The 16,433-nt window shown below is 59.0% G+C and overlaps 1 protein-coding gene across 1 annotated transcript; it reads left to right on the plus strand.

Moving 5' to 3' along the window:
- The first annotated feature begins 1,895 nt into the window (after positions 1-1,895).
- FKBP10 (FKBP prolyl isomerase 10) lies at positions 1,896-14,510 on the plus strand. The gene is made up of 10 exons (XM_050934620.1): positions 1,896-2,364; positions 5,182-5,327; positions 7,588-7,777; positions 8,095-8,240; positions 9,165-9,354; positions 10,284-10,429; positions 10,927-11,116; positions 11,450-11,592; positions 11,840-12,003; positions 12,686-14,510. Exons 1-10 carry the CDS (start codon positions 2,171-2,173, stop codon positions 12,869-12,871), a joined length of 1,695 nt encoding a protein of 564 aa, XP_050790577.1. The 5' UTR covers positions 1,896-2,170; the 3' UTR covers positions 12,872-14,510.
- Positions 14,511-16,433: the final 1,923 nt, after the last annotated feature.

Raw genomic sequence — 16,433 nt, forward strand, 5'->3', positions numbered from 1 at the left:
TGCCCAGGGACCCAGCCGCGCACAGGGACATGCAGCATGTACAGTATTATCGGCTCCATCCTCCACCTCCCCGTGCAGCCCACAGTCACAGGCTGGCAAGGGCAGAGCCTTCTCTGTGGGTGTGTTTTAGCTTGAAAAGTGCTGCGCTGGGTTTAAGGAGCATTCGTGTCAGGGGATCACGGGACTGGCCACAACTGCACAGCCCAGGCATGACTGTGCAAGGAGCCCAGGGCCGGCCCGTCTCGCTAGGGCAGGAAAGTTTGTGTCGCACTGGACAGGGCTGCAGTTGGGACAAAGGGGGTGGAAGCAGCATCTTCAGCTGGGGATAAATCTGAAGAGTGACAGTCATGCAGAGCCAGACCAGGAGCTGTGCATCACTCCGCTCCTGCTTGGAGGCCAGGCCCTGTGCCCTCTCATGTCTGCCCCAGGGGGGTGCATGTCACCAGAAGCAGAGACCTGCAGGGCTGTCAGATGGGTACAGGTGCAAACATTATTTATACAATGCCAGCAGCATGCTGGGGGCTTCGCAGACAGGTCTGAAGGCCAGGTCTCTGTTGCAAAGACCTTCCAGTCTGTATGGTGGGCAGTGCCAAGGACTGATCACAGAGACTGATCCGCTGCAGTAGGAGACACACGCTACTGGGAAAAAAACCAGTGCTTATCTCTCCACCCCACCGCAGAGAGAGGAAGTTCCCCGCATCCAGAAGGGCCAGCAACCTCTCTCTTCTCTAGGTCAGGCCTAAACATGTAAAGCCAAGAATCCATCAGCCTTGCAGACAACTAAGGGACTTGCTGACTCCAGGACTGAACAACAAGCTTCTGTCTGGATCCTTGCTCCCATCTGTTGGGACCAGTAGGTCCCATCTCAGTTTCTAGATGTCTCTTCTGTATCCAGGATGTGCGAAGCACACTCAACAGTGGTGGCAGCCGTTGGCAGATGAGCTTGTGGAAGGCAGAGCTGCTTGCAATGGTCTGATGTGCATTTGATAAACAGGACACCAGTCATTCCTAATTCATTATCATTTGCACTTAACACCTTTCCTCACCAGGTTTAAAAGGGTTAGAAATTGCTATTAATAATTATTCATTTGCTATATTTATTACTCCTGACTGATAACTACCGATCCTAGAATCGTAGCACTGGAAGGGGCCTAGAGAGGTCTCTAGTCCAGTCCCCTGCACTCGTGGCAGGACTGAGTATTATTGAGACCATCCCTGACAGGAGTTTGTCCAACCTGCTCTTAAAAATCTCCAGTGATGGAGATTCCACAACCTCCCTGGACAATTTATTCCAGTGCTTAACCACCATGACAGGAAGTGTTTCCTATTGTCCAGCCTAAACTGCCCTTGCTGCAGTTTAACCCATTGCTTCTTGTCCTGTCCCCAGAGGTTAAGAACAATTTTTCTCCCTCCTTCTTGTAACAACCCCTGATGTACTTGAAAACTGTTCTCATGTCCCCTCTCAGGCTTCTCTTCTGGGGACTAAACAAACCCAGGTTTTTTCAATCTTCCCCCACAGGTCACGTATTCCAGACCTTTCATCATTTTTGTGGCTCTTCTCTGGACTTTCTCCAATTTGTCCACATCCTTCCTGAAATGTGGTGCCCACAACTGGACACAAAACTCCAGTGGGGGCTGAATGGGTGCGGAGCAGAGCGGAAGAATCACTTCTCCTGTCTTGCTCACAACACTCCTGCTAGGACAGCCCAGAAGGATGGTAGCTTGTTTTGCACCAAGGTATCAGAACGTGCCCGTGGAGCTGCCCCACGGCGAGGGGGAGTGACGCGAGCCCCCAACAAGCCGGGCGCGGCGGCGCTAGGACCCAGGGGCAGCCTGGCTGCCGGCGGGGTAGGACCTCTCCCTGCACGGACTTGCAATGAAATAGTTCGCTGCGGATTTTCCCTTCTCAGAAATAATTGCAAAGAAAAAAATCGCCCCGCGTGGGACCCCCCCCCGCGTTCCCGGACCCCCCGCGGGCGGGGGAAATTCCCGGGTGGGAGCTGCAGCCTCCCGCGCACCCCCGCGGGCAGCTCCGTGAGCGCCGCGCCTCCCACGCCCGCTTTCCACGTTGACAAAATTCCTGGCGAGGGGCCGGGCGGGGAGGCAGGACGCGAAGCTCCAGGCTCGGAGCAGCCCAGCCCCTGCCCGCTCTGCCCGCGCCCGGAGCACCATGACCTGGGGCAGCCTCCTCCTCCTCCTCGGCCTGCTGGCGGCCCCCGGCCGGGGGGACCCGGGGCCCCTGGAAGACGTGGTGATCGACAGATACTTCATCCCCAAGGTCTGCCTGCGGGAGGCCCAGATGGGGGATTTCATCCGCTACCACTACAACGGGACCTTCAAGGACGGCCAAAAGTTCGACTCCAGGTACAGGATCGGGGTGGGCCTGCCCCCCGGCCACGTTAGTGGAACAGCAGAGTGGGGGGGTCTGCTGCAGCCCCCCTTCATCTGGCAGCTGGAGTGTGCACCTTCCTGCCGCCCCCCGGCACTGCAATGCTTCTCTGCTTCAGAGGCTGGGTTCCAATTCTGCCTGTTTCATTTCTCCTGCCGGCGGTGGCACGCCATGAACCGATGCCCATCGCGTGCCAGGAGCCCAGCGCACTTCTGCACGCAGGGCCCGGGAGCGCGCTTTGCAACAAGCACACGGGGCAGTTCCCAACAGGGCCGCCCCGTGGGAGTGGGGCAATATGCCCGCAGGAGCCCCCTCGAGAATATAGTATTCGAGAGTATTGCACCTTTTTTTAATGGAACGGGCCCCCAAAATTGCTTTGCCCCAGGCCCCTTGCATCCTCTGGGCGGTCCTGGTTCCCCAAGGCAAGAAAAACCGTTACACGGTGACAGGCCAGGAGCCGGCTGCCCTGGGGTACTGCTGAACATGCAGTGGGGGCCAGCTCAGTGTAGACGTGTCATTCCGGTGGCTCCATGTTCGCCACGTGCAAACCATCCCCGAGCAACTGCCCTGATCCAGCGGGAGGCGAACCGAGACCGTTGATGTCGCTCTTTGGGGTTCGTGTTTCAGGAGCCGTTGCTTTGTATTTTGTGTCCGTTTTGTTTTCTTTGGCGGAGAGCTGGGTCCTGCAATCTCCCATTCACGCCAGCAGCCATTACTCCCAAGGGCAGGCCTGTTGAGTCCAGTGCAACTGCTTGCAGGGGTAAGGACTACTCGGGTGAGTAAAGGATGCAGGATTGGGTCCTAACGGAGATCAGGCACAACACACAGAGCCTGCCCCTGCAGAGAGAAAGCTAATCACAGCGGCCATGACACAGGGACAGATTCAAGCCCTTTTTGAGCCAGTGCAGTTTCAGAGCATGGTCCATCCAAAGGGCCCTTTTCCACCTATGTGAGCTGGTCCCAGTTCTCCCTGGGCCTGTGCAGCCAGCCCTTTCCTCACTCAGGAGTTACAGTGCTGGTGTCGCTCCAGGGGAATTTCTCCTGATTGAAACCAGTGGGAGCAAGAAGCAAAGCAGGCCCATTGCACAGGCCTGCGGAGAGCAAAGACAGACATCTCTACGCTCAGGATCAGGCCCAGCAGAGGGCAGCAACAGCTGCTTTCCCAGTAGGTTTTCAGAAGTGCCACGGAAACGCTTCAGGGAATCTGCTCTGGTTTGAAATATCTAAAACGTTGCTACTCACCCCTGAATGGCCGAACAGGAAGCGGAAAGAGTGGGATAAATCACCCATCCAGCAGCCACAACTAGGCATGAGTTTGACAGATAAATGGGGCCCCAGGAAACCTTTTGTACTAAAATAATTCTTTGTCTTGATGGCTGCAGCGTGGTTCCCCGAGAAGTTTCGCTGGCCATTAAACGAAGCAAAGGATCTTGGAGCACTTGTAATGAGCCCGAATTGCCCCTGAGAGAGTGGGCTTTACGACTTAAAGCTCAGGGTAATTTGCAGGTTACAAATGAGGCTTGGGTGTTTGGTCGTTAACGACCTGCACAGTGTTCGGAACGTGGCTTATCTGTTCCCTGGAAGCACCGGAGAGTCTGCCAGCCAGTGCTTATCTGGGCGAGATGCTTGTTTGCATTCGGTCCCAGCTTAAACATCACAAATGACTTTTGCAAACAAAGGGCCTGATCCTGCATCCCCAAGCCTCTGCGTGTGTGAGGAATGCAGGATCAGACCCAAGATCAGGGATGTCAGCTCCAATCCCGCTTTGATGGGAGTATTCCCCGGCACTGGGTCCGCGTCTGGTGCAGAGATTGAGTTGCAAAATAAATCTGGCCAGTAGCATATGTGGGATGTCATACTCCTGTATATGCTCCACCATGAAATGCAACACATGTGTGCCCTCTGCCCCCCCCGTATTCCAAGAGTAAAGAGCTAGAATCCATCATCTGCAGAACATTATGGGCACCCCCCTAGTCTGTCATTTCATGGGCTGGTTGCTTTAACCACAGAGAGACACGGGAATAGCTGTAGTCTAGTGGGCTGAGCAATGGGACTCAAGAGATCCGGATTTTGTTCCTGACTTTGCTGCCAGCTCATTGGGTGAGTCACAGGGGCCAGTGTCTTCAGACGTGGCCTCTAATTTGGGGTCCAAACTGAGCTGCCTCGGGCTTCGGCCCTCGCAGCTCTGTGGCTGGAAGGTGGGCAGCGAGTTGGGCTTCCAGCCACAGAAGCCCCCAAAATTAGAGACTTCTGCAAATGTTGGGCCGTAGCTGCTTTGTGCCTTGTGACGTGGGGCCGATGGTGCATAATAATCAGTCATTAATTAGTGCTCGAGTCCTAGCTTCGGAGTCCCGAAGGGACCGTTATGATCTTCTAGGCTGAACTGCCTTGTGCAGGCCAGAGACCCTCACCCAGTAACTTGAGTATCAAGCCCATCGCTTCTCTGCGTGCGAGCGTGTGGCTTAGAAAGACATCGGTCTGGACTGAACTACTCCAGTGACGGAGACTCCCTTACCTCTGCTGGTGGGTTGGTTGAGTGGTGACATGTCTTGGTACAGTCGTTGCCCCAGGAGAGAGGGATGCATGGAACATCCTGATCTTCAGACTGTTAGTCACCGGACTGGTCTTGTGGCAGGACCCACGGGCAGGGCTGGGTGGGAACTTTGCAATCCTATTGTTTGGGGCCAGCTATGGGATTCACTGGACTGGTGGGGCAGGCTGGTGTGGCCAAGGATCCCAAACAGCCAAGACCATCAGAAGAGGGGACTTAACATGTCTCCGTTCCTCCCCAGCTACGACAGAGGCGCCACGGTGGCGGGCGTGGTGGGAGTCGGCCGGCTGATCACCGGCATGGACCGAGGTCTGCAGGGCATGTGCGTCAACGAGCGGCGCCACCTGATTGTCCCTCCCCACCTGGGCTACGGCAGCATCGGCGTCGGTAAGGGGGGGGCGTCAAATGCGAGGGCCCCACCGGCTGTCCTAGCACGGCCCAGGGGGTTTCTGGTGCGATAACGTCAGACCCAACGTCTCTCCCATCAGCCCTGCAGGAGCCCAGGTCGCAGCAGGATTCTGCCTCCTGCATTGCTGGCTAAGCTCTTCTCACTGGGGATAACGTGGGAGGCAGAAAGGCCCCTGAGGGTGGATCAGCTCCCATCTATGCTCCTAAGGACTTGGGCACTCACCGTTCCCAGTGAAGTCCATGAGCTTCGCAGGGCTCAGCACCTCTGTGGGCTGGTCTCCCCTGGATTAGTGCAGGGGAGTCCAGGGACCCCCAGGGCAGGATCTGGCCCTGGGTGGTTGTCACGGAGTCACCGGGTGATGCTCTGGAACTGCTCCCCACCAAGCCAGTCAGGACTTTGGGGAGCCTCCTCTCCCTTGGAGCAGACTTGTTCAGGGCAAGAAGCTCACACAGCTTCACCTCCTGGGTCTCTCCTTGGAGCATTCAGCATCCTCTGCCCCTCCGTGCGCTTCCCACAGCGAGTCCACCCCAGCGGGGTCCTGGGGAAGCCACCGGGTTCTGCACCCCCACTTTGCAGTCAGACGTGACTCTTAGCCAGCCAGTAAAACAGAGGTTTATTCAATGACAGGAACAGGGTCTAAAACAGAGCTTGTAGATACAGCGAACCGGACCCCTCGGCTGGGTCCATTCTGGGGGGCAGTGAGCCAGACCCCCAGGTCTGCCCTCCACCCTTGACCCCAGCCAGCTCCAGACTAACAACCCCTCCCAGCCCCTCCTCTCTGCTCAGCCCCTTTCCCAGGCCAGGAGGTCACCTGATCCCTTTGTCTCCAACACCTTCAGCTGGCACCTTTGCAGAGGAGGGTCCCAGGCCATCAGTTGCTAGGAGACAGAGTGTCAGGCATTTAGGTGCACTGGCCCTTTGCTCTGCCAGATACTTAAGAACTGCCATGGGGACACTGAGGCACCAACACAGTATTTAGAGAAAACATTAAGAACTTTCCCAGTTCGTCACATCGGTGGACTAACATGCAGAGATCTCTCCTGTCCTGGCCTCCTCTTTTTCTGAGCTGCTGAGCTGCCCACTGGTCTGGGGGCTGGCCTGGCCCAAGCCATATGCAGCTCGGCGGCGACTGCGACCACAAGGATGAGGAAAGGCTCCAAGTCCCGCGCTGAGATCCCCTGGCCCCCTCCTTAAGTTTATATGGGATGCAGTGGTTGGGCAGAGCAATTCCAAAAGTCCTAGCCAATAGGAGCCGTCAGCTGGGATTATTTAACCCATGGACTGTGAACCTTTGTCACACGTGCACAGGGCAGGCGAGACCCAGGGCCTCCTGCACTGGGAGATCAGTGCAGATCTCAGCGTGGTCAGTGACAATCCCGCTGTAGCATTACGGGAGCAGCGCAGCCCGGCTGAATTCAGTCAGGAGAATAGGCTCACACCTCCTCACGTTCCCCCAGTACTCTCCACTGGATGTAGTATCATTTCTCCTTGATGTGGGGCTACCCAGCTGCCACATTCAGCCCAGAGGTGGCTGCATGTTAGTGCTGAACGAACGTCTCTGAGCACATGGAGTATCACTAGGTTTGATAAACCCTTTGAGAGCCTCACATGAAAGGCGCCAGAGGAGGGCTAATCCGAGAATTATTATTCATTCCAAGCTGATAAATAATCGATACAATAACCCCCCAAGCACTGTTTGGCTGTGATGCTGTCACCCTCTCCTTAAAGGAAAACCAGCAGACAAGGGCAGCGAGGTATTGAATGAAGGCTGTGTCCTACTCACCAGGACTGCCCGGGTTCCCAGTGCCAGTGCTCTCCATTCTCCTTAGGACTGTGGGGTGGAGAGAGAGAAAATCCGGTAACTGGCATTTTGGGCACCCCCATGCTATGAGTAGGGTGGCCCCTTCTCGGTTCAAAGTATAAGTGACCCCACTTGGGCCACTGTGAAGCTGGGACCTTCAACGCTCGAGCCCCTGTGTCGAAGTCCATCAGCTCCAAGCAGCAGCAGCCTCCTCGTATCTCGTATGTGGACCAGCCACTGGTGGGGGGACAGTCTGCAGGGTGTGTAAGAGCACGTGAACAGCTGTTGTGAACGGGGCTGAGCGGCAGAGGCCGGGGGGGCCTGTGGATGGATTCTGAGGTGCTGAAGTGAACAGTCTCGGCCTCGTGCCATAAGGCTGGTCCCCTCGCTCTGACGCTCCCCGGGGCTGAGCTGTTCTTGGTCGTTGTCCTTTGCAGCTGGCATGATCCCCCCGGACGCCACCTTGTATTTTGACGTCATCATGCTGGACATCTGGAACAAAGAGGACAAGCTGCAGATCACCACCTTGCACAAGCCGGAGCGCTGCAACCGCACTGTGGAGAACTCGGACTTCGTCCGGTACCACTACAACGGCACGCTGCTGGACGGCACCCACTTCGACTCCAGGTACAGGGAGCCGAGCAGGAGGGGCAGCACGCGGGGGCTAGTGACAAACACCACTTGCCTGTCTTGGGGACCCCTCTGCCTCGCTGCATGGAGCAGGTAGCCGCGGGGCCAGCTTCACACGTGCCCTGGGCCCTCCCCCAGACCCATCTCACCTGCCTCCGAGGGGCCTGGCTGGGGGAGGCCTGAGTTCACGCTCCATGACTCCCTGTGGGAGAGGGGACCCCACTCATGCCAGGACCCCTGGGCTGAGCAGGTTGGGTTGGGGGCGCTGCCCATGCCCTGGAGTCATTCTTCCCCTTGTCTCTCCCCGGTGCCAGCTACAGCAAGGACAGCACGTACGACACCTACGTGGGCACAGGCTGGCTGATCAAAGGCATGGACGAGGGCCTGCTGGGGATGTGCGCTGCGGAGAAGAGGAGGATCATCATCCCTCCCTTCCTGGCCTACGGGGAGAAGGGCTATGGTGAGACGGGGATTGCACACGGCCTGGCACGCTGGGGCAGTGGTTGATGGGGCTGCCCAGAGGCAGGCAGCCGGGAGGCAGTTTGCATGGGCGAAAGGCAGCGCTGGGTCTGAGTCCCACGAACGCCAGTCATGGCAGGTGCCAAACTCCCCAGGCAAGGAAACGGCCAAGCAGGTGCCCGCCAGCTCTCAGCCCTGCTGGGGCAGAGGAGACGGGGTGACTTTGGCACTGGTCGGGAAGCCCTGGGACCAAGGGAAGAGAGGGGAGAAAGGGATGGGAAGGATGGGAGTGGATGGGGAAGCAGATGGCTCGGGGGGGGGGCATTAAAGGGCCATGAGCATCTGATCCCACGCAGCCCAGTGCTCTGCCGTCTGCCAAACGAGCTGGCAGGCAGGTGGCTGATAAAGCCGGGGCTGGTCCCAGGGCAGCAGGGCTGAGCCACCCGGGCTGGCGGACAGATCTTGCCATGCAGCATTGGCACCATTTTCCAGCGGAGCTCAGGCAGGACCAGAGAGGAGGGTCTGAGCCGCCGGGGCAGAGGGGTGTGAGTCGGGGGGCCAAGTGACCTTGCTCAGCTCTGGGTCGCTCCGAGGCAGTTCTAGGTTCCGAGTACGTATGTCACGGCCACGATCAGGTGCATGGCAAAGCTCCACCTCGTGCAGTTAAACACGGAGCTGCTGCATGCCGATAACGCCAGGTCGCAGCCTGGGGCGCTCTGCATGGAGCCAGAGCGGGGCGTGCTGGGGTCGGCTGCTCCGGGGGCCCCACCTCAGCAAAAGAGGAGGGGCTGACAGGCCACGTGGCCACCCCAGCCACGAGCAGGCTGCAGATCCACCCCAGAGGTCCCTCGTTCCGGCTGCTCTGGGCACGGCGCAGGGGCTGGCTCTGCTTGGGCGCGACCCTGCTTCCCTCCTCCCCACCCAGGCACAGTGATCCCGCCCCAGGCCTCCCTGGTGTTCGACGTGCTGCTGGTGGACCTGCACAACCCCAAAGACGGCATCTCCCTGGAGCACCTGGAGGTGCCGGCGTCCTGCAAGCGCAAGGCCGTGACCGGCGACTTCGTCCGCTATCACTACAACGGGACCCTGATGGACGGGAAGCTCTTTGACTCGAGGTACTGGCCACCGGTGGGGCCTATGGATGAGCACGGGCCCCCCCATTTTTGCCTGGAGTTTAGAATCCCCACTTTGTCCTGTGGTGCCATGCAGCAGAGCTCCTCCCCACACGGCCCTCAGTGGGGTGCAGGGGCCTGGGCAGGGCTGTGGGGTGGGGGATTCCGGCTGGGGTACAGGGGCCTGGGCAGGGCTGTGGGGTGGGGGATTCTGGCCAGGGTGCAGGGGCCTGGGCAGAGCTGTAGGGTGGGGGATTCTGGCTGGGATACAGGGGCCTGGGCAGGGCTGTGGGGTGGGGGATTCCATCCAGGGTGCAGGGGCCTGGGCAAGGCTGTGGGGTGGGGGATTCCGGCCGGGGTACAGGGGCCTGGGCAGGGCTGTGGGGTGGGGGATTCCAGCCAGGGTGCAGGGGCCTGGGCAGAGCTGTAGGGTGGGGGATTCCGGCCGGGATACAGGGGCCTGGGCAGGGCTGTGGGGTGGAGGATGTAGGCAGGGCTGTAAGGACCTGGGTAGGGCTGTGGGGTGGAGGATGTGGGCAGGGCTGTGGGGTGGGGGATTCAGGCTGTGGGGTGGAGGGGCCTGGGCAGGGCTGTGGGGTGGAGGATGTAGGCAGGGCTGTGGGGTGGGGGATTCAGGCTGTGGGGTGGAGGGGCATGGGCAGGGCTGTAGGGTGGAGGATGTGGGCAGGGCTGTGGATGGGAGATTCAGGCTGGGGTGCAGGGGCCTGGGCAGGGCTGTAAGGATCTGGGCAGGGTTGTGGGTGGAGGATGTGGGCAGGGCTGTAAGGACCTGGGCAGGGTTATGGGGTGGAGGATGGGGCCGGGGTGGAGGGGCAGGGGCTGGGGGATGCAGACTGAGCTTTCACCACCACGCTCCCCTCATTCGGTGCTTATCTGTGACCTGACGCGGCCTGGTGCTGCGTTTGCTGCAGTTACTCCCGCAATCACACCTACGACACCTACATCGGGAAGGGCTACGTCATCCCTGGCATGGACCAGGGCCTGCAGGGCGTCTGTGTCGGAGAAAAGCGAAGGATCATCGTCCCGCCGCACTTGGGCTACGGGGAGAACGGAGCCGGTAGGGAGGGGTCCCCGCAGGGTGCACCAGCCCTGGGATTTCAGGGCAGGGAGCGGGAGGACGGGTGTGCTCCCCACTGGCTCCGTTACACGATCCCTTGTTTCCTGTGTCACATCAGTCGTCCCCGTGCCCCTGACAAGGGCAGCAGGCCGGGATCGCCCACTGGAAGGGAGCAAGCCCCAGGCTAGAGCTGCCCCAGGAGAGGAATTCAGACTGAGCCTGTGAATAAGATGTGCAGAGGGGCTGCCTCCCGCAGGAGAAGGGCACGGAGCCCCAGCACCAGTGGCAGGGTTGTCAGGCAGGGCCGTTGGCTCAGGGGAAGGGCCCAGCGTAGGGGTGTGTGTCTCGGGCTGGGGCAGGCAGGGACACATTCAATTAGCACCCAGAGGACTGGACTGTAGGAACAATCCGGCCCCCGGAGAGGCAGGGTTTTTCCCCCGGTGCTGCCCTCTCCCCAGACCCTCATCCCCATAGGGCCCTTTGTCCTTCTCCTCCAGGGAACAAGATCCCCGGCTCAGCCGTGCTCATCTTTGACATCCATGTCATCGACTTCCACAACCCCCTGGACTCGGTGGAGATCGAGACCCTCTCTCGGCCCGAGGGCTGCAACGTTACCACCCAGGAGCGCGACTTTGTCCGCTACCACTACAACTGCTCGCTGCTGGATGGCACCAAGCTCTTCTCCTCGTGAGTGTGCCCTTGCCCGCCCTGCCAGGTGGTGCCCCGGGGCAGCCTGGACCCCCCCGCCAGCTCAATCCCAGTAGGCTGGGTGCTGCTCTTGGGGCTGGGGCACTGAGCCCGCGAGCTCTGTGAAGCTCAGCAGGATGGAGGTGCCTGAACTGGGGGGGCTGGGGTAAGATTGTGGGCACCAGCAATTCCTCTGACCCTCCGGCAGAATTCCTCTGCCACAGCTGATTGATACGAGGTCGGGGGAGGCCCGAGGCAGGTTCCCGAGGGCAGGAGGCTGCGTGGGCTCAGGAAATCCTCTCACCCGTCCAATGTCTGCATTGCCTCCTGCAGCCACGACTACAACCACCCACAGGAGGCGACGCTGGGGACCAGCAAGGTGATCGACGGCCTGAACACTGGCCTGCTGAACATGTGCGTGGGGGAGAAACGGGTGATCATCATCCCCCCGCACCTGGGGCACGGAGAGAACGGAGGTGAGGGGAACTGCCTGATGGGTTGGTTTGTGGCTACCACTCGCTCTTTGGCCCCAGTCTCCTGGCAGCGGCCCAGGGTGTTACCTGGTCTCCTTTGGCCTTTAACCCCCCAGCTGACCCAGCCTGGGCAAGGCGCCCCAGCGGGGATGTTCAGAAGCTCATTCTCGCACATCGCACCATGGTGCAAAGGCACTGTAGTGCATCAGAGCACACGAAGGATCGGTGACACGCACCCCTTGCCTTTCAGCCCGGGGCGTGCCAGGCAGTGCTGTGCTCCGGTTCGAGGTGGAGCTGCTCTCCAGGGAGGAAGGAGTCCCTGAAGGCTACCTGTTTATCTGGCACGGGGACCCACCCGCAAACCTGTATGAGGACATGGACCTGAACAAGGATGGCGAGATCCCCCCCGAAGAGGTGCAGCCGAAGCTCTGGGCACATGGGGGGAGGAATCGGAATCAGGGAACAGCCCCAGCAGCAGTCTCGGATCCTGCGATCCGCTGCGCTTGGGCTTTCCAATGGCGAAGGGAGGGGCCAGTGAGGCTGCCCAGCTGGCATCCGGTGCTTGTGTCAGGGGAGGCCCGAGGCAGGTTCCCGAGGGTAGGAGGCTGCAAAGCTGTGACTAACGCACACCCTTTGGGCGGATGGTTGTTGAGGTGGCAGTACCAGGGATTCCGCCCTAGGCTAGCCCAGCCCTCCTGCCGGGTCAGGGGCCAGGGACGGACTCTGAGCGATCCCCCTGCCCAGGGGTCCAGCCAGGCAGCAACATCCCTCTGGCCCATAGCCACAAGGCATGCTGGGAACCAGCCACAGGCAGCGGCTCGAATTGGCTTTGGCTGTAGGCTAAGGCGAGGTGGGGGGGCCATGTGCCCACGCTGGGCCGCCCTTCCCAGAAAGCTTTGACAACATCGCAGACCAGGGAACCTGGAGGGGAGCCTCCTGCAGCCTGGCGCTGGCATGCTCCCTGCCCTTGTTATCCTGTCCGGCCATTGCCGTCCACCCCAGAGCTGGCTGCATGTTGTCCTGCCCCACTGCACAGAGCCCTAGGAGCCTTCACGGGCCCAGCCACGTAAGCTGATCTCATCTCTCCCTGCTGCAGTTCTCAACTTTCATCAAGGCCCAGCTCACCGAGGGGAAAGGGCGGCTCATGCCCAGCTCAGACCCGGAGACCGTCATCGCCGACATGTTTCAGAACCAGGACCGGAACCAGGATGGGAAAATCACCGCAGAGGAGCTGAAGCTGAAATCAGACGAAGATCAGGAGAGAATCCACGAGGAGCTCTGAGGAGCTCCTGCCTTCCAGAGACAACTTTTCCCCTCGTCCTTTCCTACCTTGGAGCGGGCTGCTCCCCCACCACTGCAGGGACCGTGGCCTAGAGAAGCCAGTTCAGAAAACTTTAGAGCCAGCCCCTTTGCAGAGCGAGGTTGTTCGGTTTCGTTTTTTACTATTTAACAGTGTTTTATTGGAAGCGTTTCTAACAAGCCAGCCGGGGAAAAACTCCACAGAACAAACCCAGGCCCGAGGGTCCCAAGTTCTTGCCTTTAAAGGCAGAGCCTAGAACGGGGTGGGCAAACTACAGCCCGGGGGCTGCATCCAGCCCTTCAGACGTCTTAATCCGGCCCTTGAGCTCCCGCTCCGGTGCTCCAGCCCGGGAGTGGGGTTGGGGGTGTGTCCCGCTCCGCATGGCTCTCGGAAGCAGCAGCATGTCCCCTCTCCGGCTTCTATGTGTAGGGGCAGCCAGGAGGCTCTGCCCCTGCAGCTCCGACTGGCCGGGAACTGCAGCCTGCAGACGGGGCAGCGCACAGACCCACCTGTCCACATCTCCGCATAGGAGCCCGAGGGGGCCATGCTGCTTCTTCCAGGAGCTGCTTGAGGTAAGCGCTGCTCAGAGCCTGACCCCCTCCCACAGCCCTGCCCCGTCCCTGAGCCCCCTCCCACTCTCCAGACTCCTCAGTCCCAGCCCAGAGCAACCTCCTGCATCCCCAATCCCTCATCCCCAGCCCGCACCCCCAGCCGGAGCCCTCACCCCCTCCCACACCCCAACCCCCAATTTCATTGGGGGTTGGGGGTGGGATTCCTGGAAGTTGGTGGCTTCCCCCCAGTCCAGCTGAGAGACCCGCCCGTAACCCCCATGTCAGACCTGGCCTTTTGCCTTCGCTCGCCTCGGCTCCATGAGCATTTCAGCAGCGCAGCTCTCGTGCGGCTCGGGGCTGTTGCTGCCAGGACACCTCCCAGCACATACCCAGAGTGCAGAACATGAACCAGCGAGGGCGTCCTGCTGCCGCTGGAGCAAGGGGCATGAGTTGGCATCTGCTGGAGCTTCTCCTGTAAGGAACCCAGTCCCTGTTCCCGAGCGATTAAAAAATCCAGACGTAATGCCATGTCCTAGTCCTGGCCCAGGCTCTGCCAACAGCTTGAATTGTACCAGGAAGAAAAGCCAAGACCCAGTTCTTCAAAGTGATGAGTGGTTTTAGGCCCAGCAGTATTTTGGGGCTTGAACTTGAGACACCCTGAAGGGGCCTGATTTTACACAGTTCGGCCCCCAAAACCAGCAGTCAGTTTGGAAAATCCAGGGCCCAAACCCTCCCAGCTGGGCTAACACAAGTGGGTTGATTTTCAGTTTCTGAGCACCCGGATTCCAGACGCCGATGAGAACTGGGCTTGCTCAGCACCACTGGAAATCAGCCCACTTTTACTGAGATGCTTAAATATAGTTCAGGAGCCTTCCACGTTTGCAGATTTTGGCCAGTGTCTCCCCCGTTTGAAAGGTTTGTGACCCAGGATCACAAGTGTCTGTGCCAACTGCTGGGCAAGGATAAACGATCAGAAGTGCAAGGACAAGATGATGTAAAGGTTCAAACAACTCCCCAATAGCAATTTCTGCCTTGCACCCAATAAACTGGTTTAAAGAGGTTTCCAACAACTCTGCTTCTCAGCATGTTCTTTTGGGATGAAACGTTGCTTGCGCTTGTCCGTACGAAGAGGGGTCCCCACACGCGGGTCTGTGTTTGCTGTCCGTGGGGGGAGCTGTGGAGGGTTTGGCTGGATAAGCCTCCTACCCAGGCTTCTTGTGTCTGCAGCACTGGGTTGGAAAAGGCTTTGTCTCCTTCAGGGGCTCCCGCCCATCCACAGACACCCCCAGATTCAGAGGAAGAGCTAAAAACATTTTAAAGATTTTTAGCTGAGGCTGTTCCAACCTCAAAGCCCTTGGGAAGAGTGGCTGGCCCCAGGCTGCCTAGCAGGGAGAGGTGCTGGTCACTGGGTGGGTCAGAAAGCTGCCCTGGGCTAGCTGCCCACTGCAGGTTCTCTTGCACCCTGCGCTGAAGCAGCCAGGACTGGCCACTGTTGGGAACAGGTTGTTGGGTTAGCCATCTCTGCAGTGACGTAGGTCTTTGCATTTCCCCTTGGAATCTCTCAGATACCGAAGCAGAGCAAGCTTACGGCTTAGAGCAGTGAGTCAGGAGATGCAATTTCCTTTGCTAGTTGTGACTCTTCACCTTCCCATGCCTCAGTTTCCCCATTTGGAACATGAGGATAACTAGCTCACCCACCTTTGCAAGTTCTGTATGCTTGGCGGGCCCCCCAGGCAGCGCTGTACTGCGAGCTCACAAACCACTCACATGCTGGCTTTATCTAACGTATTTATTTCAACAAGCGGAATAAAACCTGCTCCCCCCACCCAAGTGACATTTACATCTGACCGTGACATAGCGAGCGAGCCAGATGCCTGCCTGGGAACCCGGACCAGCCCAGCTCCTACAAGCCAAATGACAAGTGCCTTCACTTACCAAACAATGCAGGGGGCCGGGTTGCTAGTGCCAGGCTGGGTCACAGCGAGACAGCCACGTGGACGGCACCTCGCTAGGAACAGGACTAGTAACAATTTGCATGGCAGGAACCGAGGAAACTGCAGGGTGGGAGCTGCCTCTGGCTCTCCCTGACAGGAGAAGCGTGAAAGGAGATGGAGTTTTACACGGCGGGACAGGGAGCTCTGAATGAGCCATCTGCACTCCCAGAAAGTTTGCAGCATGCAGGCCAAGCTCAGTCAAGCAGCTGCCTGTCCCCATCCAGCTGCCGAGTGCAGGAGTCTGGGTCCCCCTAGGATGAGTCAAATGCCACTGAGGCAGAGCCCGGATTGCCATGGTGGGCAGTTCTCACGTACCTAGGCCAGAAGGCTGAACTTGGCATGAGGGACATGGGGTTCCTGCTCCTTTGGAAATGCCGACCCTTAAAGAAAGCTTTCTGCGCAGTAAAGCAAGTACACCCAGCCCTTCCACGGACACATGGGGGACCCAGAACACCTGCTTAGCGTCAGCCCTCTTCCAGGCCAGTGTGACTGTCACGCCCGGAAGGGGGTCCCAGCAGACAGGGTCCCAGAGGGGCTGCACTGCTTTTCTTTTCCATTTTTTTGCATTTGAGGGAGAGAGATTTTATGTTGCTGACAGAAGTGCCGCCCTGAGACCCCAGAACCGGCACAAAGAGTTAGTTATACAATAGTCACACTTCAAAAAGCCCCATGCAACTAGCCTGCCCCCCCTCCCTGCTGCCTCTAAACTACCCCCCCAAGGACCCATGGCTACCACTGCATCCCCCAACACCCCCGTCCACCCACGACAAACCTGCTGCCTGACTCATCAGCTGTAACAATTCCACTCCACAGCAATGCGAATGGCCAGCAAAGCCTCGTTGCTCCAGTGAGAGCTGCTTGCCAGTGGGATTCACCACAACCCTGTCCTTCTGCCAGCAAAACACAGCAGCCGAGCAAACCCTCCCCCACCGCGGGATGACCAAACTCAGCCCTTCTGTTCATCACACAAGCGGCTCTCGGACAGGAATCCTCACAAGA

Source organism: Gopherus flavomarginatus, chromosome 25, assembly GCF_025201925.1.
Source record: "Gopherus flavomarginatus isolate rGopFla2 chromosome 25, rGopFla2.mat.asm, whole genome shotgun sequence".
NCBI lineage: Eukaryota > Metazoa > Chordata > Testudines > Testudinidae > Gopherus > Gopherus flavomarginatus.